General features: G+C 44.8%; 1 protein-coding gene across 2 annotated transcripts in view; it reads left to right on the top strand.

Annotated features, from left to right (window-relative positions):
- The window catches only part of AP2M1 (adaptor related protein complex 2 subunit mu 1), a 28287-nt gene extending 6642 nt beyond the window's left edge, over positions 1–21645 (top strand). For both annotated transcript variants that reach the window (XM_057367140.1, XM_057367141.1), the window contains exons 2-11: positions 4595–4707; positions 10058–10323; positions 11635–11717; positions 15686–15821; positions 15918–16059; positions 18379–18498; positions 19007–19142; positions 19858–19955; positions 20106–20217; positions 20532–21645. In XM_057367140.1, coding sequence (XP_057223123.1) covers positions 4634–4707; positions 10058–10323; positions 11635–11717; positions 15686–15821; positions 15918–16059; positions 18379–18498; positions 19007–19142; positions 19858–19955; positions 20106–20217; positions 20532–20666 — 1302 coding nt within the window. In that variant the 5' untranslated portion in view covers positions 4595–4633 and the 3' untranslated portion in view covers positions 20667–21645. The remainder of the gene's footprint in view (positions 1–4594; positions 4708–10057; positions 10324–11634; positions 11718–15685; positions 15822–15917; positions 16060–18378; positions 18499–19006; positions 19143–19857; positions 19956–20105; positions 20218–20531) is intronic.
- Positions 21646–22034: the final 389 nt, after the last annotated feature.

Raw genomic sequence — 22034 nt, 5'->3', positions numbered from 1 at the left:
CTTGGAACTCTTCAAGATGCTGAACTGCAGTTCAGCAGACAAGGCAGATATGCTTGTAACTATGTTTAATACCTTGTGTAGTTGAGATCTCCTTGTTCTTTGATGCCCATCAGATGGGAGTGCAGCAAGAGGTTTGTAGTGCATGTGTCCTTTACTGCAAAGAACCGACTGAGAGCTGGTAGTTGGGTAGGTCATCTAAAACTCTTTCCTTGTATTCACCATTTTTAGTCCTTGTTACTTGCTGTTACCTGGAAACACTATACCAGCTGTCTGACAAAAATTGAGTTAGGTAAGTTGCACTCCATTTAACCTGAATTAAACCTTGAATTCAGGTTTAATTTTTAGAGCTGAAGAATTGTGGGTTCTTTCAGACTTGATGAGAATCATAAATTATATGGAAGCATTCTACTGCTGCATGTGAMATAGTGCTTCTGCATATGTCTCAGGTATGTATGATAGGCTGCCCTTATAAAACAAACTGTCAGAATGGTCTTGATCCTGTGGGCAAATCTGTAGKGGTAGGGAAAAGTACCAGCTCAGATGTTAACCAGGGGCTCACGTAGCACAGAGCCAGAGTCTTTCTTTGAGCAAGTTCWTTATCCAGATTTATTGTCAGTGTAGCACTGCTAGCACACATCAGCTTGTTGGTGGCAGATCTCTGCACACTTCTATTTTGTACCATACAAGAATTTGCATTAAGAGCAYTCCTGGTCTGTAGTCGTGGCAGAGGGATGTGTGCAGATATGAGGGTATTCACAGTAGTAAGGGCAAAGTAGATCAAAGAGGTGCAGACGTGACTACAAAATGGCACCCTAAATTCAAGATACATAACTGTACAATGGTGCATATAGAAGGTGTGTGGATGAAGTAGCAGAGGCAATTCTGGCCTCACCTTTAATGCGATTAATAAACTTGAAGGCTGAATTCAGTGTGATCGTGGAGTTAGGATAGATGATGAAATAGCTTCTTTATGAGTGGTAGTTTGAAAATGTCAGTGAAATATTGAGAATCACTAGGAAAATATCAAAGYGGGCTATGTATGATTATCATATTGTCTACATCGTGCTTTGCTTACGTCTTGAATGACTTGTGCAGTTTTGYGTTCGTTTCCAGGAACAAAGCATTTAGAGGAAGGCACAGAGAATGAGGAAAGCATAAAGCAGTTTTCCTTTGAAGAGCAACTGAATAAGGTGGGAACATCTGATTCTGGAAAAGGTGTGATGGAGTGGAGAAGATTTGCAAAGTTCTGAGTGACCTGGAGATAGAGCATGGGGGCTAGTTCTTGATTGCTTCTTCCTGTCCTTGAACTGGAGGCCATTAAACAAAGCTGGGAAAAGGAAGAAAAAGGAGGCTTAAATCAAAAAGGAGGGTGTTATGTACAGTTGTTATAAAAAATTACAGTGTGGTTTGTTGGTTTGTTTTTGCCCTGGGATGCTGCTGATGAGAGGAAACTGGACAAATATTTTTTGAGAGATCTATTGAGAATTCTAAAATAAGCTGTTGCAGGGGGATCTCCTGGAGAGTGTCTTTTTGACCTGTCCTTACTGTTACCTGACTGTCCCTTTGTTGACAATGTTGGAGACAAGATGCTGAGCAATAGCTGTGCAATATGAATCAATGCAGCTCTTAAAAGTGCCAGCAAGGTGGAACCAGGTGCTAACCTTGCATGAAAAGTCTGAAGCTTGAACTTGTTTCCTGGTATATTTTGTATAAGGAAGAATCCTAGCATTTTGTTGCATTGATGAATTTCTTAAAGACTAAAAGCCTTTGACTCATGGTGTATCTACTCGCCATCTAGCATGCTTTTACTAACATATAAGGTGAGGAAGCAATTGCCTCTGCTGCCTGATACTGCGATGCAATTAAAAATGCTGATTTTTTTGCCTGTAACTTCAGCAAAGCTATTACAGAATATGTTCTAATCTAACATATGAGAAAGCATGGCATCATTATTTCAGTCAACATTTAAAGTTTGCAGATCATCATAAGAGAAGGCTTTTAATTTCCARTGCAAAGCTTGATCAGCAATCTTCTGCATGTTTTATAGTAATGTAGTRAATATTCAAATCAAGACTTTYTCAGAAAGCTTTTGGCTTGTCATGCTGGCAAGGGGCTTTGTCTTGTATATGCTGCATGTCTGATCYTGTTGCYCATCAAAGCAGACATTTCCTTYATACTAAAAATAGTGAAACAAATAWCTTAAGCAGCATTAAAACSCAGARGGAGATTATTTTTTTAAGACTAGGATGTGCTTTCTAGGATTCTTCTGGAAAGGGTTTGTAGGATTCTTATGATCCAGCTTTGACCAGTTGCATAAGCTTCCAGGAAGCTGTTCTATACATTGCAATTCTTAAAGAGGATGCAGAAACTCCCCTTCACCTTTGATTGCAGTTGTTTATTTCTGAAGCGGAAGGCAGCACTGTAGCAGTCTGAAAACACTTGTTTCTTATCTGGAATGAAAAAACTAGTAAATAGGAAAGAATTTTCTAGAGTGGGCAACAAGTTGTTTTCACTGTTATAATGTTTCTCATTTTTTTCATTGTTTGGTCTATGTGAATGACCTTGCAAACATTTTAGCATCTGCCAGTGTTGTTGGGCAGCTGTGCTCAATTCTTATTGTTTTGGCTTCCAGTGCTGCACATTACCCCTCTGTGGCCTTCTCATGCCTGTTAGGGCTATTTGTGCTTTGTGTAGGTAGTTGTGAGTCTGGTACAGCCACTTCCTCAGATCTGAGAAACCGTGCTTGCTCTATTGACCAGTGGGATTGTCTTATCTTCTGCTGTGGGGATGGTGGCCTTGCTGCCTCTRCAGTTTCTGGCCTTGGTCGTGAGATAGTGAGCAGCCACAAAAGGCTTTTCCCACTTTGTAACTACATGGAATTCTTGGAGTGTGTTCTGCCTCTATCTTAATAGGTTTGGTTACAGAGACTTATGCTGGAAGTAAGTGGAATACTTGTATCCTGAAGTTATAAAGTGTTACAGATGGGAATGGAAGAAAAACACATTTGAAAAGCTTGTCTGGGCTAGATGGAGTCTTAGACATGAAAAAATGTTGGTGACAGTGCCACGAGAAGCCAGTGACAAGTGGCAAAAGGCAGCCCGTTAATAGCTAGAGATACTTGACCAGAATGTGGGAATAAAAGCCAGAAAGTTCACTACTGAGCTTTGGGAAAACTGCTTGCCTTTTTCTCTCTTTTTGACTTAACAACTAAGTTTTTGGTTCTCTTTTTCCCTTTTAATAAGCAGAAGCATYTGGAAGCTGAAGACCTATAGCAGAGAAGTATGAGTAGTGTAATTCTTTGAGGGCTCACTAGGTGTAGCTGAAAATGTTTCTGTAAAAGCCTTGAGAAATTTGAAGTTTTTTTTCTTGACTTGCTGAAGTTAAAAGTAGTGGCTACACTGTAAACCTTGGTTTAGCACAGAACTCATATCTGCAGCAATTCCTTCAAATGAGCAGCTACTGTAAGCAGTTTATTGAATGTAATTTCTAGAGAATACATTACTCTTGATAATCCAGAAGTCCTTTAGTCTCTCTCATATGTGCATTGCTTTTGTACCTTTTTTTTTCCTGACCTTTGAGATGGTCTAAAGCTGGGTCACTTTAACTTTGTCATTGCAGCATTCCTGAGCAGACACATATCAGTTCACTGTCAGCATCCTGTCTCTAGCTTGGCCTYTCCCTATCCTTTCCACCCAGCCCAGACTAGTGGGTGTAGGCTAACCCACCCAGACAGCAGTGTGGAGATGTTTGTTATCTAATGCTCTGCAGTGYTCAAGCTAAGAAGTACCTGTGTGATCACCCCAAGGCATGCTCTGTCACAATTGCAGTTTTCTTCTTGGACTAAGGCAACTAAGCAGTTTCGGCTGTGGGTGTTATGATTTTGACCTAAGTGAATAGGAATGCCTATGGCTCCTGGAATGGGATCTGATGAAGAAGCTGTGTATTTTAAAGTCTTCTGTATCAATGTCTACCAGCTTTGTAGCTCTCCCCAAAACAATCTTCCTTTGAAGAAAGAGAAAATTACCAGTTTAGGGGAGTAACTTCTGAGGGACTATCTGTCASTTTGGGTGGGTCATGGTTGCAACCTCCCAGTCCATGGTACCTTGTGGCCAAATGGCTCTCTGTTTGAATTCTGAAGTGTGACTCAATATGGCTACTAAGGATTAGCAAAGGCTCTTACATTGATGAAAAACTGTGGTAAAAACTATGTAAARGTGGTAATAAATGGAAATGTACTTGCTGCTAGGAACCCTCTGTCGTTTGGTGATAGGCCTGGTGACATCTCAGACATTTGTGTGAACTGCATGCAAAAAGACTTGCGAATTGCATTTGATTTGTATCTCAATCATTAGAGAGATAGACACTTTATAGTAGACATAAGGGGACTTTGATTTACTTGTAAATCCAGGCCTGTGGTTTTTTTTCACATTCAAGGGATATGTTTTGGATACTTGTCCTTGAGGCTTGATCTGTCCGTGCTGATTTTCGGAATGAGAAGTAAATCAATTTCTATTTCAGTGCCARTTAGAAGTTTTAGTCCTGGCTACAAATTGTTGCTGTGCAGCCTACTAATGCATGCTCTTTCTTGTTCCAGGTGTTAAGCAACATGGGAAGTGAAGACTAAAGTTCCATCATGATCGGAGGCTTGTTCATCTATAATCACAAAGGAGAGGTTTTAATCTCTCGCGTCTACCGGGATGACATCGGGTAAGTGCTTCTTGTTGCATCCCTGGTCTTTGCATTTTTGTCTCATTTTGGTGCAGTAAACAACCCAGAGCTGCTTTGTTCTGCATTAGCTGTGCATGCATGTAAGACTGCAACTCAACTTGCTGCTCTAGGCTTAGCTCAGAAAAAAGTTTAAGCCCTGGTCATCTACAGTGAAGGATGGCCTGCAGCCAAACCTGAGACTTTCTTTGGGATGGTGGAGATCTGGCTATTATTCCAAATGCTTCAGCAACATGAACTGCCACTGTGGGAGCCTGCCTTTTTGTAACCACTAAAACTTAACAAGAGCAGTAATGTGAGAACTGTCTGCCACACACTATRGCCAGGGCTCTGAATTAGTTTCAGGCACTGATGTCTAGCATCAAGTACAGGCATGCAGGAGACTGTCTGTGGTGTTGAAAAGTTTTATCTGCAAGCAGTCTTGTAGCAACCATGACTGTACTCCTGAAGCTGGCTTTCTGTCCCCCAGCTTTGTATGGCAGCCTTGTGTGTGAAAAGTTTACATTCACTGGGAAATTAAAGTTGTGGGAAGCCCTGAAAACCTTCAGTAAATTGTAGGTGTCTTGTTGCACTTCCCCCAAGTGTTATGATACTTACTTAGACTGGATCTGTGCAATCCTTAGGCTGCTAGGTCCCAGAAGGTATCTTACTAAAAATATGATATCTTGTAGGCAGTGGATAGTGCTCTRGGGAACCCTAAGTGATGGTGCTGCTTGGGCAGAAAACCTTGAATTTATGGTTTTTGTGCACAGCAGTACTCTTCCTAGTGGGTTTTCATTAGTAATCAGGCATTAGGTGGAAGTTAGTAATTAAGTTGACAGAATTAAGACATAGGTAATGGAAACAGAGTTGTGGTAGTTGCTAATTCAAAGCTTAGTGAGAGGGAGCCTTCAGGCCAGTTTAGGAAAAAGTAGTTTGTAGCAGGTCTCCTCAATGACAAGTGGTAGGATGTGCTGCGAAATAACTTGTTGCCATAAACTGCAAAAAACTGTCAAGCCAGTCTGCCTTCAGACTGCTCTGGTCTGAAAAGCATGTCCCTTCTGGTTATGGATTGTCAAGYGGAGGTTAAAAGTTGAGGTAGAGCTAGTAGCTAGTCAAGGCTTGTACTATTTCATCGAGGGAGTCGTCAACACAGTGTCTGTAATGAGGCTTCACCTAATGAGCTTTTAAGTCTCTTGGCGTGTTCTAGGTCAGCTAAGGCAAAGTAGCTGTTACAAGGTTGACTGAGTTATTCCAGGACTTCCACACATAGCTGAGCCAAGGAAGCATTGTATTTCTCAAGGAGAAGGCCAATGGCTATGATGTTTTGCCTCTTTTCTACTGTACAAACTCTCATCATTCTTCAGCATTTATTAGCTGAAGCTCTTCAGAGCAATTCATATGACAGGACTGACTTTGTAAAGCTGATATCACAATGACTGAGCCAAGCCAGTCTGGATTATAGGTRACCTTTGAGAATGTTTCAGGTAACAGTTTAGGGGTGCTTCTTTTGCAGTTTCTGGTAAAAATGGTTTTTGTGGTTTGCAAACTTGTAGCACTTACAAGATTGTTCTCTAGCTGATGTTTATTCAAGAAGGTCTTTTAAATGGCATTATGGCTGTGGAGGTGCAAACTCAGGAGCAAAGTAGGTATTGTTAGTGTGATCTTCTATTGCTTTTTGTCTTGGCTTATTTCTCTTACAAAGTGAGTGCCTTATGTTCAGTATGTGATAAAGTACTTCCTCTGGCTGGCCAGACAAAGCTAGAAAATGGGATTTCCTACCTGATCCTGTCTTAACTTTTTCATTTGGCAGAGTGTCACAAATATTCCAGTGTTTTCTCTGGGACTTGAGGAGTTGATGTTCCCTTGAGTGAAATCATCCATTCAGTTCTTGTGAAAGTTTCAGTCTTGTGACTTAAGTGGGTGGAGCTGCTGTTGTCTGTTAGTTACCTTGCTCCCCAAAGTGCTGKATTTCTTCTCCAACAGGCCTTCAGTGCTAGTTTGGAATTTTTAAAAACACACAGCCTTACAGAACCAGTTGTTCTGTTCAGATGCTATGTCTCATCTTGTGGTGTAATCGAGAAACTGAGAGTCTTTCCGTTTCCTAGTCTGAACATTAGCATTAACGTCAGGTCTACTTAAAAGCTTTTAATATCATAAGCTTCAGCTGAAGGTTGGGAAAGGAATAGGCATGATACTGTAGCTTGTACGCAACTCTGCAGGAGTGCTGTCTAACTGATCAACTGAGTAACAGACTTCTAGCACACAATGCAATTCTTAGTTCCTAAGCAGTTGTGAAATGGTGAGGGCTGACCCCACCCTGCTTCTTGGGACGTAGATTAACAGGAAAGGAGCATAAAGGCTCTGTCTTAATGATTGACCCATAAGACATCTTGGTCTTGGCCATTGCCTTTGGCATTCTGAAGCCTCAGTTTCTGAGTTGGGAGATACTAAAGRTCATCTGTGGTTATGAGAACATGTCCCCTTGCACAGTTCAAGTGCCTTAAAAAGTCCATAGTAGCTCAGAGGTAATGAGCAAAGTGCCAAACAATGAGGAACTCCTTCTTTTGTCTTTGTTAAAGGCAGAAATAACACAAAATTTGAACATTCTTTGCTTGCAACTTAGAATGGCTTTGGTGCATGTAGCGCATCTGTCCATACAGCAGCTAGCTGCATGTGTAAGCAGCCTTATTAAAAAAAAAGGCAAACCACAGTGCATTTAATTCAGGATACCRTGGAGGGCTCTACTTTAACTTTCAAGTGCTTTGTTCTTCAGTGACTTAGTCGTTGGGGAACCTACCTGCATTTAAGAATGCAGCTATGTAATAAAASTTAAGCTATTTGAAACTGAGCAGCTTACATGACAAACTGCATGCACTTTAAATGTAATAGATGTTTGGTTTCTGAGCTTCTAATACGTCACGTCGGCTTCATGGCTCTTGATCCTTAAGGAAAATGTGCAAGCTGGATAGAGCAGTGTCTGAATCTGCAGAATGTGCCCTATCTCTCCAGATGTGCTCCAGCTCTATCAAACTTGCTATACTTCCTGTTGGCTGGACCAAACCAGAAAGCATCAACCCGAACACTTCCAAATGAGAAGTATTGTCATAGAAATTTCTCACCCAGACTTGTAGCCCTTTCTTGAGGCAGACTGGGAAGAAGATACCTGATACTCTGTGGTCCCCAGATCATGCCTCTGATTGAGGCTTTGGGGTTTTCCCACACCAAGGCCTGCTACCTATATTAGCAGAGCAGACTGGTTATCACTGATGTGATGTGGGTGCAGCTCRCCTGGACTAAATGCCCAGTTAGCCCAAAAGTTCAGCCGAACACAAGTCTGTCTGTGCTGACAGCCTGACCATGGCATTGAGTGTTGTACCTTGCGAGGGCTTCATTGCTGCTGTAGCTTGTTACTGTCCATCTAATACCACCTTGGCCTTTTGTGCCAAGGAGCAGGGGGAGGGGGTGCTGTTTGGTCTCTTCTTATCTCTTTGGATTCATTGTGCCTTGTGTGTGTGTTTCTAACCCTTTCTCTTGTTGCTGTCACTCCTCCTTTCTCCGCTGGCGCCATTTCTGTCCATCCCATCTCATTGGCTGCTGTAGCAATAGGTAAGAGACGCGTGGTAGGCCACGACTGGCACTGCACAGGGGGCACCTGGTGTGCTAGCAAAGCCTCCCTGACCTGAGGCTTCTCCTCTAGTGTGTACCAGTCTGGTGACTGGTTCTGATACTACTTCCAGTGGGTTAGAACTTGAGGCTGGGAGGGCTAATGCTCCAGAACAAGCTGAACTGTGCTGGAAAGGCTTACTGGAGTGGGAGGATTGGGGCTTTTAGATATTGTTATTTTATAGTAGATTAAATGACTTTCTTGTGGAAATACTAAAGTAGAAATGAAATACTGATTTAATTCAAACTTGCAAACCTTTTGGAGCAATCAAACTTGAAGTATTTGAAAGCCAGAATTTTGCTTATGGGGGTGTGTGTTTACCGWTGAAATTTCTACATATGTCCCCAGACCTTCAAGGAGCAAATACCTGCTGTGGTAGCATATGTTCCTTTGAATATCCTTTGTCTCCTAATTTGCAACTGTGTGTTGGATTGTTGACAACCCTCAGTGCTTACAAGCATTTGTATGCCTGTATCCTTGCTTGCAAGGATGATATGACTGTCTGCTCTTGAACATATTTCTGCATAATGAGTACCATGGCCTTGATGCTGCAGTCAGACCCCCTGTTCTACAGAGTGTCTGAGAGATGAGTAATAAAGCACAACTAAATGAGTCTTGGCTTTGTGTGTAAGCTGTTGCTTTAAGTCTTGGTCTTGTCATGTAAAGCACTTGGGCTTCCTTCCTGTATTCTCAGGATTGGTGGACTTAATTTGGGAAGTTTATTCTAACTTGTAGTTACGGGATAAGGAGACCAGTGTCCAAGAGCTGGCATCCAGAATGTCACTCAGAATCTCTGTTTAGCAAGGAGGGTTTTTTTTTTCCTGTTGTTAGCATATGAACAGTTTGGATCAAAGAGGGCTACACCTAGGGGCAGCTTACACAGCACTTTTTCAGCACTGGGCAGAACCCTTGACTGTAAATGGTCCTGGACCATGCAGTGCTGCTGTCGTGTTGCACTCTGGGGACTCTGAGTCTGGATGCAAGACACCTGYTCTGAAGCAGAGCAGTCTTGAGGTGACATGTAACTGGAAAGYCAGTGGTGGTCCTAATCCTCCAGCTGCTTTGAGCCTGCCCTCCAAGGTGAATGGGGAATGGAGGCGAAGTGAATCTGGGAACTAAAGCTCCCTTCTGGTGTGTACTTGGGCACTGACATCTGTTGGACGAGTTTTGCTGGTTTTTCCCTTGGTTATATGGGAGGAACTGCCATTGACACATATCTTGGGAGACCACAGCTTGCTTTGGGACAAGACTATGAAGGCCTGGGCATGCAGAGTAGACAATAATTAGGTGTTCGGTCAAAACAGAACTCTTCGAGCCATAAGCTGCTAATGTGTTTGTTCCCAGCTATGGCAGTCAATTGGGAGTGCTGTCAAAATTAATTGAAGGAAAGGTTTCTTTGCCATCTTACTCCAGATGGAGGTTAGCTTCTCCTTCTGACTACAGTTACACTGTAGTCCAAAGCTCCCTAGAGACCAGTAGCACTCTCTCCTTTAGCTTGTACAGAATTTAGTCTCTAACTCTGCTCAGAGCCTTCACTTGTCCCTCTTAGAGATATCCCCAGGCACCTTTCCTAGGTGAGCTTGGTGTGTGTAGTTCAGTGTCTGACTGTAACTGCATAAGCAGAACTGTGCAGCCAGCTGGTTTCGCATTCGCTGTGCTGACTTGTGTTTGGTGGTGCTCTCTTAGGCGCAATGCCGTGGACGCCTTCCGCGTCAATGTCATCCACGCACGGCAGCAGGTGCGCTCCCCTGTCACCAACATCGCCCGCACAAGTTTCTTCCATGTCAAGCGCTCCAACATCTGGCTGGCTGCTGTCACCAAGCAGAATGTCAACGCTGCCATGGTATTTGAGTTTCTTTACAAGATGTGTGACGTGATGACTGCCTACTTTGGGAAGATCAGTGAGGAGAACATAAAGAACAACTTTGTGCTGATCTATGAGCTGCTGGATGGTGAGATATTTCCCTTATYTACTATGGGATATTGCACTTGGTCATTCTGAAATCCTTAGCTTAGTATGATGTAGTAATAATCCTTGAAGTATTTTTAACAYRTGTGGCAGAGTTCAAAATKACTTATTCTGCTTTCTAATATCACYTGTACTGCAGRTGTGGATGATACCTCAAGCCCATAGGCTTGTGCTGATTGACTTCCCTGAAGTGTTGGGAGCTCTGCTCTTGCATAACTGAGACAGCTGGTACTGGAGCTCAGCTTCTGAGGGGATCCTGTGTAGATGTCAGGCTTTCCTTGCCCYGAGGTGTATAAAGAGCCAGCTAGTGCCCAGATGGCTCTAGCAGTGTATGGTAGCAGTCACTCCAGGCTGAAGTTGATTGCCTCTAATAGGTTGCCTTTTGGGCTCAATTCTGAACAGAAAGAAATCAATAAAACCCAAYATGCTCTGTCCCAGCCCTACGTCCCCCACTGATACATCTCCACATTTCACCACAGATTAATAAGTGTCCGTTTAGCTGTTTGTGATATCATCCTGCTTGTGGAGGTTGCCCTTGAGCTGCCCCTGTTTCCCATATCATGACCACTTTGTATTAGTTATGTTTCAATTTGTTTTCCAGACAAGACACCACATGTGGGTTTCTTAGCTAAGGGTCACGGTGACTGATGTTTTCCCCGTTCCCTCCGGGCAGACCAAGAGACTGCCTGTTCTCTGCTTTRGTCTCCTAGCAGGCAAAGTGAGATCAAACCTCCCAGTGTGGTCTTGCTTTGTATCATGTTAATGGTCTTCTTTCCCCTCCAAATCTCTCATGGGTTGTTCCCTTCCTCTTTGAGAGGAGCAGGTGTTAAGTGCACTGTCTGTAGTTAACATCTGTTTCCCTCCCACACTCATCCTGTAGTGCCACTACTCAGTTGTTGTTGTTGCAGGGTTTTTTTAAATTTCATCTTCGTAAGAACAAAACTTTAAACCCTCTATTGTCCCTTGGATGTTTTTGGAAAAACTCTTTAGTGTGCCCTGTGCACATGGCTAGATTAGTTGATATTTAGTCCCGACGTGTGGTTTTGTTTAAAAACCAGCAGATTCATCACTTAGACAGCTTTCCATCATCCCACATCTCCAAAGTATTGCTCTGGGAACTCACTGTAGCAATAATGATTCTTCTCTCTTAAGGRGGAATGCTACAGCAACTTACTCAAATTCATTGTTAGCAATATCTGTGCACTAGTTGGCTCTCTCCTTATAGGAATGGTTAACATAGTTGATGTGTTTATACCTTGTAGCTCTGAACTAACCTTCTCTTGCCATTCTGTAGAAATCCTGGACTTCGGCTATCCTCAGAACTCTGAAACAGGGGCCCTGAAGACTTTCATCACTCAGCAAGGCATCAAGAGTCAGGTAATCAGAGGAATTGGGGATACAGCACTGCTCTGCTGGTTAATTTTCTGTAAGCCTGCTCAAGAGAGTTTGGTTTTAATTACCATCTAACCATTTGACYTTCATGGAGGGAAGGTGCCTGAATAGATTGAGAGCACGCTGGCAGGGGTGTAACTCAGTGGCACCTTGTTCTAGGTGTCCCTGCACTGTGCTACCTTATGTTCCCTGGCACACAATGAAATGCAGGAGGAAGAGCCCAGAGCTAGGGTTACACCAGGCCCTTGCATGTAAATGGTTGCTGGCTTTAGGCTGCGCTCTGTGTCAGCTTCCGAGAGGATAAACAAATGTACCTGCTGAACCAGAAGTAGCTCTTTTGTGTGCATCCCACTGAACAAGTCTGTTCTCCACCAGCCTTCAGTGCTTTGAGCTGTCAGGATTTCATGCCTGCCTTGTAATGAARTATTCTTCAGCCTTGTGAATCTTGCTGTTAGTCAGGAAGCTCCTGTTGCTCCTGTGTCTGCCTGTAACATCCTTGCAGGTCAGTGTCAGAACAACCTGAACTTTCTTATATTAGAGATGAGAATCTCTGCTGTGCTTTTAGCAAAGTATTAACCTTTGCAACAAAGCTTAYGTGGAGGTAGAAGATAAAGGACATGTTGGAAAAAAAGCAGTTAGTTGGACTGGTTTGGGGAACGTGTTTAAAGTAGTTCTAATCCTACTCCAGGTGCAGCCCTCAAAACTAGGCTTCCTATCTTGTAAGCTCATGCTCAACCTCTGAATCCAAAGGAAACTTAGTCTGTTTCTCATGTTCCCGAGGAACATTGTTCACCTTGTCCATCTGACAAGGTGTAGAAGTCAGTARTGAGGACTTAGCCTAAAACTCAGTCCTCTCCCCTGCATAGCARTGAGTCAGGAAAAAAGAGCTGGGTGTCTGTACTGAAGCAGTCTGTATCAGAGTAAAGCTTCAGCCTTGAGTACAAACAGAAGCAAAGGGCTTAACAAGAGCCAGCACGATCACTATTCTTGTTTAGGATAAGCAGAGGTCAGAGTCTCTGGAGGCTCTGTTTCAATTCAGTTCATCAGTACTGATTTCCTGAGAATTCATTTTTAAACTTTTAATCTAGTAGCAAGGCTAACTGCATTTTAAGAGAAGGTGAGGGAGAAGCCCCGAGCAGCATATTTCCTGCTAGAACAGCAAACTGTTTTGCAACAGATGTGAGTGCATCCGGTCTCAGTGCCCCTCATGAGTCCTAGTGTAAATCTCTGATCTTCTGCAGTCTGACAATTTGGGCAGTCAGCACTGAAGATAGCTGAGTCAGCTCCTGTTCCTAGAAAAACTCAAAACTAGCCACCACCCTCACTTCCTTCCCTTTCTCTTTTTTTTGCTTGTGTTGGTATTAACAAACTCTTGTGCTGTGTGTGCGCAARCCAGTGTCACAGCATCATGCTTCATTAAAGAGTAGGTTTAGTCCTTTCCTTACAAAGAAGTGTTTGGATTTCAGCTTTACACAAGTAAGCAGTTCTTCTCAGTATTGGAATTTTGTGCAGCCCAGTTCAAAATGCAGAAGTAATTTATTGCAGGCATAGGATGGCAAGGGCACCAGTTGAAACAGTCTTTGCCATGTTTCCTTGTCTGCTCTCTGCTTTTGTACTTCTAGCCTTCAGCTCCTCATTGACTTASAGCCAGTTCACACAGGTTACCCAGGACCAAAATCTGGGTCTGGGTGGTCTATTTTCTGTGTTCCCTATTTTTGCTTRGTTCCTGATGGTGCTTTCCTTGGGCTTCTGTCCTGCAGAATTTAAAGAGCAAAATCCTCTTGACTTTCTGACTTTGTTCTCAATTAAAGATTTGAGGAGTATTGAGCTGCTGTGCTCTGAATGCCCTCCATGTATGGCTACAGTGGTCTTTCCAGAGCAGGTGRTCTTGGAATATGAGATCTGCTTTATTTTCTTTCAAAGTGTGTCTGCAACTGCTCCATTGCTTACCAACAAAATAGCCCTGTCTCTGGGAATGGAGTCATGTRCCATCCAGGTTTCAAAAGGTGATGGTATGCAACATAGTTTTATTTGTAGTCCCTACACATGAAGTAGCCCACTACACAAAYGGCAGGACCGCAGGCTGTGCTGATGTCTTGTAGCAAACTGATGAAGCCATATGTTCTTCCAACAGAGGCTAAAACTTGTTCTTACAGCTCGAGATAGCTGTTCTCCATGTGCTGGTCTCACCCTTAAGATCCTATCTGCAGCCATCCACACTTCATTAACTAGATGTACACAGTAATTTTCTGCCCCTCCAAGTGATTTCTGGGCTGGAGTTGGTCTGCTCTTAGTTACAGTATTTCCCCAAATCATAAGTATTCTTTAGCACTAAAATGCTGGTGTTACTTTTTTAAGTGGGCAGAGGGCTGCCACTAGTTGGAAGATCGCAGGAAACCTGCTAGTAGCTGGGTATCTTTAACCTAGTGAGCATCAGCACARGATGGATATTCTTGGGCCATTTTAGCTGACTTACTTGTCCAGCTCTGGGAACCACCTGTTCCTGAGAAATTCCAGTCCCAGGTACCTGACCCTTCCTTCCTCATGGTGCTGGGTGATCTCAGCTTCAGCAGCTGCTTCCAGTGTCCCTTTGGAAGACAGAGCACAGGGTATCAGATCTGCATGTTCCTCTAAAGCCGGAACAAAGCATTGAACAAGGCACATAAGGCAGTGCTTTTTTTTTTTTTGTGGGACAGACAAGAGAGGTACTTTGTGTACTGTATTGAACACTGCCTAGGGGCAGTTCTCAGGGGAAGGTAAAACTCTGTCTCTTAGATGACAATGACTGTTCTTGCTCAGGAAGTGACCATATCTGTAGCAAGAGCATGAGAGAAGCTGAGATCGTGTACTGCCACCCTGTGGGGCCACTGCAAGGCTGCTGTGGGAGGATCCACTTGTGTGTTGTGCAGTTGTTGTGGTGGAAGAGCAGATTTAACAAGGATATTGCTTTATACAGGACCCAAAATGCCTGGTATTTCTCATAGTCTGGGCGTCTRTGACATGGTAAACATCCAGGATTTGCATTAGAAACACCAGCATGAGTCTGCTCTGCATAGAAACATTATTGGGAGTAGTATTTTRCCTGTCCCTCTATTCCACCTTGTGTTTGGATTGTACATAATGGGCCAAGTCTGAAAATCCATTTCACTGCTTGGAGTGCTGGTTTCCTGCAGGGAGCTGAAGGTCAAAACCCCTCATCTTGTTTGTGCTAATTAGCTACCTAATTAACRAAGAGCTGACCTGCTTTTTTCCTGTCCTCAGGTAGCCTTAAGCCTAATCTGCCTCTTTCTCCCTTCCTCCCTTCTCTTGCTATTGACCTGCTTGCCTGTTAACTCTGTCTACACTGCACTTGCTACTATACACCTACTTCTTGATTTTCTGCGTGTGACTGGACCCCACYTGTAGCATCAGGTAGGAAACCTCTCTGTGCCTCTCAGCACAACCCTGGTGCTTTTCAGGGGCTCAGAGCCTGGGTACTGTTAGATTCATTTAKGTTACTGTTGGTGTGTAATCTTAATGACTGCAGTTGTTGAGAAAGAGGCCTTGGGGATTAGCTCTTTTGGGACCCTGGGGTTTCATGMTGGATAAGGGTGTGAGCTGCTACATCAATCCCTGTTAAGCTTCTCTGCTTAACATGGATTGATGTGACGGATTGATGAGACATGATTTGAATGCAATTGGTGGAGTCCATGACTCTCTGCACTAAGATGTAGTCTAATGGACTTGCTAACAAAACAGAACAGCTTTCCTTCCTGCTCCAGGCCAGTTCTTGGTTAGGCATGGGATTTGATGTACTGAGGAGGGAATGATCATGTGAGGTGTGAYAGCACCCATATCTAAGCGACAAAARCATTTATSTATAATAAATACTAAGTGTTTACTSTTAGATTTAGAGCAAGGTTTCCTAGTCTTTGCATTTATTTAAGTTCTAAGATCTCATTTCTTCCCCTCAGACTAAGGAAGAGCAGTCCCAGATCACCAGCCAGGTGACTGGACAGATTGGATGGAGACGTGAAGGAATCAAATACCGYCGCAATGAGCTCTTTCTTGATGTGCTGGAGAGTGTGAATCTCTTAATGTCCCCACAGGGTAAGTAGGAGGTGTTGAGCTGGCCTCCTTCTCCCCCTCAGGGTTTGTGAGTGGGGACTCTTGTAAGTGTTCTGAACTGTGGTCTTCTCTAACCAGGTCAGGTTTTGAGTGCCCATGTYTCTGGCAGAGTGGTAATGAAGAGTTATCTGAGTGGAATGCCAGAGTGCAAGTTTGGCATGAATGACAAGATCGTTATTGAAAAACAGGGCAAAGGGACTGCGGATGAAACGGGGAAAAGGTAAGAGGTGTTAGATCTGGTGACCACTTGCCACCAGGGACTCTCTTGAAAGGGCAGCCATTAATAGCTTTTCTAATCTGACAGGCAAACGCTGGGTTTTTTCTTTCCTTCACATGTTACTGCTAACTTTGGGTAGATCAGTTGTCATGCAAGCTACCAGCCTGAGGGCCTCAATACAGAGGGTTTTTTTATTACTCGTTAATTAATACAATTCAAGCATAATTTTAATTGTAGAGTTCTTGCAGCTGCAAATACTTCCCCAAGATGGAYTTTCCCAGAATATCTATCTCTAGCAGTCCTGCTCAGTGCAGTGACTCTTAATCATAAAAGCAGTAGCAGTGCTCCCAAGAACAGTGAAAGAATCCCTCTGACCATAGCCTGCTTTATCTGAACTGTTCCTGAAAAGTAGAACAGCTGATAGACTGAGACTGGGGAAGCCCCTCCTGCTGATTACAGGTGATAAGTGGTCGTATGAATTGGAGGCACATCCTTTCATAGAGCTTAGCTTCCCTCCCTCCCAGCTGCACCTCAGTCAGTACCTACATTGAAGCTGAAAACAGCTCTTATGCCTTTTCCAGCCGTCCTGCTTGGGGTGAAGAGATAAAAGCAACAGGACTGCCACTTTCCTCTCACTAACCATTTGCAACTCATCTGTATTTCTCTTGGTTGTTTTTTTTTTTTTGTTTTTTTTTTTGCTGACCCCCAGTGAATTGGGAAGGTAGATAATCTGCTTCAGCTGTGTGTGCACTCTGCTCTCCTTCTGTCTCTTGCTTTGTGTGACTTGTGCATGTAACTTGGATCTCAGACACTTTCCATGATGGTTCCTGTAAACGGAGCTGAGCTATTTGTCTTTTCTCTCAGAACCAAGCCAAGAGCTATCGCTTCACTGTCACCTTTAAGCCATCTTTCCTGCACCTGAATTGAGCTAGTGAAATGGATGAGCCTGAGGTGGCTGATGGCCCAGTGAGGATTTAYTCTAGTGAAAATATCAGCTGTACAGGCCTTGAAGAGTCAGTACACTGTCCCAAAGCTCCTGTGCCAACTGCCTTTGCCAGTAAATATGCTATTTTTTTGAGTTACGGAAGTAAAATGAGCAGGGACTCTTGGTAGGTGATTCTCTTTAGCTGTGATTATCCAATAGGAAACAGCTTCGAGATAGTTACTCTCCAGAAGCATTTAGTTATGAGATGACCAAAGGGGACAGCTGCTACCAGTCTCTTTTTAGGATCTAGAATGTGGCAAGACTAGCCCTGAGTAATGCCGCTTGAAACCTGGAGCAGTGCTAGGCTGGGGACTTTCCCAGCTGTTTTCTGAAGAAACAGGGACTAGATGGCTAGCATTGGTTATCATCTGGGCAACAGATTAGGAAAGACTCCCCCTTTTGAAGCACAAACCATCCCACTGGGTTGTGTAACTAGACAGCCTGTCAGCCTGGGGTTAGTCTGCTTCCCTTTTGTTTAGGTCATGGGGGTTCTTAGGACAGCTGAACCTGCTGTAATGCTCACACTATCTTGGCATATTTGCATGGTTGCTTCCAGCCACTGAGGCAGCCTAGATACCACAGTGATACACTGCTGCACCTTCCCTACACTGCTGCCTCTTCTGTTGCTCCTGTCTTCTGGTCCCTCTCAGTAGCTGAGGGGTTTTGGCTGACTTCAGGACCTGTATTCTCAGGAATTAGTGCCTAGCACAAGTTCAGTGCTGGTAGCTTAGGCTGGTGTGCCTACGTGGACATGTGGTAGCTGTGTAGATTTTTAGGAGAGATACAGACTTACATGTCACAGTATCGTGGTTTTGGCAGTTTGGTTCAGAGTCAAAGCACATGCTGACAGTGTGGAAATGAACAGCTGTGAAGAGATTTCTGAACAGGAAAACTCTGAACCTGGCATTTCCTGGCTGTGTGGCAGTGGGATAGCTTTGTGGACAGGAAAGTGTTTTCTCTCCTTTGAACTGTGCTGTGAGAAGACTTGGGCTGACAGAGTTGCCTTTGCAGTAGTGAGTGCTGCCAGCAGGCAGACCCAAGCATTGTGTTGCTGGTTATGACAGAAGGGTGCTCTTCTAAGTTCTCTCCTCTTTGGGGAGAGGAGGGAGAGAATTCTTTCAAACAAGCTTCCTGAAATATGATTTTTGTGGTGGTGAAACAAGGAAAGTCTGAGCCAAGYGGCTGCTGTCCCCTAAATCTCTCCCTGCCTCCCCATTTCCTGGACACCTGCGATGGCAACATGCTCTGTAGAGTAGTTTTTGCCTGGACGGATTTTGACTACATCAAGATATCAAAGCTGCAGCTTGTTCTTCTCTAACTGTGTTTTGTGTTTTCAGCGGTAAACAGTCAATTGCTATTGATGACTGCACTTTCCATCAGTGTGTGAGGCTCAGCAAGTTTGATTCCGAGAGGAGCATCAGCTTCATTCCACCAGATGGAGAATTTGAGCTCATGAGGTACTGTGGTGGGGGGTGAACAGGCTGGTGTTAGCCTCTGCTTGCTGCTACAGAGCGTTGCTGCTCCCAGGCAGATTTGCAGCCCTTGAGCACTTAAGAAAGACATACCACCTTCTTCTCAGAGCAGAATCTATAGGGTGTCCCACAAATCTGTCTGTTACAAATGTGGAAGCCCAGCTGCMTGGTTAAGATTTCTTTGCCACAACCATAGTGTTGGATGTGGGTTTYCTTACTTTTGAGCTTGCTGTATCTGTTGTTTTTAGTGTTTAAAACTGGTGTCCTTGAACAGGGCCATCGGCAGGAACAAGATACAAAACTTGAGACTCATTGCTGCCCCACAGCAGCACAGATCTTACTGCTGCTTCTTTCTGGGAKGTTTCCCTTTCTGACTGATGTTTCTAAGCTGTCTGCTGTATTCARAGGCTGTCTCTTTAGGAAGGTGATATAGTTTGAGACCGTAAGGGAGTTAACTYCTCCTCAGAGTTCACTGTAGCTTCCATCTCTGCAGATACCGAACCACTAAGGACATTATCCTTCCCTTCCGTGTGATCCCACTGGTGCGGGAGGTGGGTCGGACCAAGCTGGAAGTGAAGGTGGTGATCAAATCAAATTTCAAACCTTCCTTGCTGGCCCAGAAGATAGAGGTAAGAGAAAAAAAAAAAAACTTGTGGTCTCTTGTACGTGGAAATTGTACCTCTAATTTATGTCCCCTGCAGTGGAGTCCTCACAGATGAGTCTTCAAGCTTGAGCAGTGAACTGAGTATCTCTCAGATGTGTGGTGTTGCTGTGCTGTGGGAGGGAGCTGCTGTAGAGTAGCTCTGTTTTCATTTGCAGAGCCACCTTAGCAGGGGCCTCATTCCATCCCTGCAGCAACTGTTCATTTSATTTTTCAGCCACTGAAAATTTCATGTTCTTCTTGTGCGCATGATCCGATGGTATGTCACACAGGCAGACAGCAGGCTGTCAGCTGTGTAAGACAGGCTAGGGATGGCTTTGCAGCTTAGTCCCCATCTGAGAAGGCTTACTCCTACAAGACTGGGATGTCCAGAGCCTGATGCAGTGTCGTGGCCAGCCTTCCTGAGCTCATCTTCCCAATACTAGCCAAGTTTTCCTCCTGCAGCATGGAGATCTCTGCCCTGTTCCTTACTGACTGTTGTGGGTTATGGAAATGTGTTTGAACCTGTACTTCAAAGCAAGAACATAGAGAGCTAGCCTAGGATGCCTTTTGATAGCTGATGTTCCCTGARCCCTGAGCTGGGAGAGAGAAGGCCCAAGGGATCCAGGACAGACAATGTGACACTGCCCAGAGTGCCCAGGCTGCAGTCTCCTTGCCCCTGCTCACCAGACTGTGCCTTCCAGGTCCGGATCCCAACGCCCCTCAATACCAGTGGAGTGCAAGTCATCTGCATGAAAGGGAAAGCAAAGTACAAGGCCAGTGAGAATGCCATCGTCTGGAAGTAAGTGAACGTGTTGGGGCTGGAGTKCTGCAGGGGCAGGTCTTGGGGAGGCAGGGTCTGTTTAGTGCTGAGATTATTAAGTGAACAGGAGAATGAGCTCTGGCTTAACAGTGAGAATAAACCTTCTCACTTCTGGACTTTCTTCAATAGGATAAAACGCATGGCTGGAATGAAGGAATCCCAAATCAGCGCCGAGATCGAACTGCTGCCCACCAATGACAAGAAGAAGTGGGCTCGGCCTCCCATCTCCATGAACTTTGAGGTGAGTCCCAGTCTGCCTTTCAGAATGCACCCAACCTTAGAGAAGCCTTGTGGGTCCTCCTTGGAAATTACGCAGGTTTGAGCACTCTTCTGTCACAAGCTGACAGGCGAGGTCAGCCAGTGGCAAAGCTAATGGAAAAGAATTGTCATTAGAGCCGCAGGAGTTTGATACTCAGCATGCAGGGAGTAGGGAAGGGAACAGTGGCTTGTGATGTCTGTTTCTAGATGCATTGCCTGGGAATCCTCTAGCATTTGTGTACAGAGAGCATCTTACCCCCTTTCCAATGCTCTCTGTTTGCCTTTCCCTCTCATTAGGTCCCATTTGCACCCTCTGGGCTGAAGGTGCGCTACCTGAAAGTCTTTGAGCCAAAGCTGAACTACAGTGACCATGATGTGATAAAATGGGTGAGGTACATCGGCAGGAGTGGGATCTACGAGACCAGATGCTAGCCCCAGCAGGCTGGCAGGCACCCTCTTCTCCAAGCCATGCTCCGCCTCTCCTCGGTCTTCAGCTACATTCAGAGATGTCTGCCTGGCCCCTCGACGCAGATTGAAAGACCCTGTGGCTCACCCCGGGAGYGGACTCGCCTGCCTGTGTTCAGTTACCACCCACACTGCAGATGAAGTTCAGAACCCAGTCGTGTGCAGGGGTGCAGTCAGCCTCCTGCTCCCCGTCCCAGGGTGGGCAAGGGCTAGTCTAACTCCCATCCTCTTGTGATCTTTCTAGGGAACGTCCACCATTAAACTCCTCTTCTGTTGGTGTCTCACTACTTGCATCATATCCTAGTATTTTTGAAGTTCTTGTGCATATGTACTCGTAGAATAGACCTAAACATAGACTGGACAAATCTGAGTTGAAGTTACCCTGGCTTCTGTACTAGCTATTGCTGTTGTGGTAGATGTTGCTGGCCAGTCTGAGATGTCTGGGGTGCTGAGTTTGTCGGGCCCCCACCACATGAGATGGTGGGCTCACCAGCTCTCATCACCTTATTTCTTGCAAAGTTGTCAGTATAGAGTCCTGCCATGGGAAGGTTTGTGACCAAAAAGGATGAGGGTTTAGGCTCTTGCTGGTGTGTATGTGGGTGGCACAGCATTTCAGGTCCTTGGAGCATTTACCCCTACCCACTGCTGGCTTGAGCCAGTCTGTGCTTTCCAAACAAATTGGAGACATGGCCCCACTGTCCCAGGAAGTGTGGCTCAGCTGAGCTCTGTCAGGATGTGAACAGGGTCTGTCCTCGGGGAATCTCAAATGCAGTTGGCAGTAAGAGCCCCCTGACCCAGCCTGCCCTCTCCACACTTCTACCAAATGCTTCTGGGCCATGGGAATGCTGCTGCTACCCACAATCCTGCTTCTGGTAGTGTGGTCTCCATTTTGTACACTTTGTGATTTGTCCAGCTCTGAATCTAATAAAGTATGTAGAATGGAGAAGGCTTCCTGCACTGCTGTTTGGGAATGGTGCTGYAAGAGCCTGGGCTGTGCCCTGGACCTGTGCCACAATATCTCGGGGCTTGCTTGTGCTGCTTCCCCAGSCCTGGGCTGCTTGGGGCCTAGTTGGTGAAAAGGACGAGTGATGCTTTTGTTTCCAGCTGTGCCAGTGCTGCAGGTCCTTGGGGGAAGGAGATTGCTCTGGGCTTTCCTTGGGGCTGCAGCTGGGTGAACTGAACTCTTGGTGGAGTGTCCAGCCCCCTGTGAGTCAAGCTCCTGTGCCCCAGCCAGGCTTAAGAGAATCTTGGTGACCTTCCTTGAAAGCACCTAAAAAAATCTCAAAAGCCATTTCCCCTTTTCACTYGGCTTTTGGTGGCAGGGGCCAAGGTAGA

The sequence above is a fragment of the Malurus melanocephalus genome, unplaced genomic scaffold (genome assembly GCF_030028575.1).
Source record: "Malurus melanocephalus ecotype Western Australia unplaced genomic scaffold, MMel_1.1 scaffold_75, whole genome shotgun sequence".
Taxonomy (NCBI): domain Eukaryota; kingdom Metazoa; phylum Chordata; class Aves; order Passeriformes; family Maluridae; genus Malurus; species Malurus melanocephalus.
The sequence above is the reverse complement of the archived record's forward strand: the minus strand, read 5'-3'. Positions and strand labels throughout refer to the sequence as shown.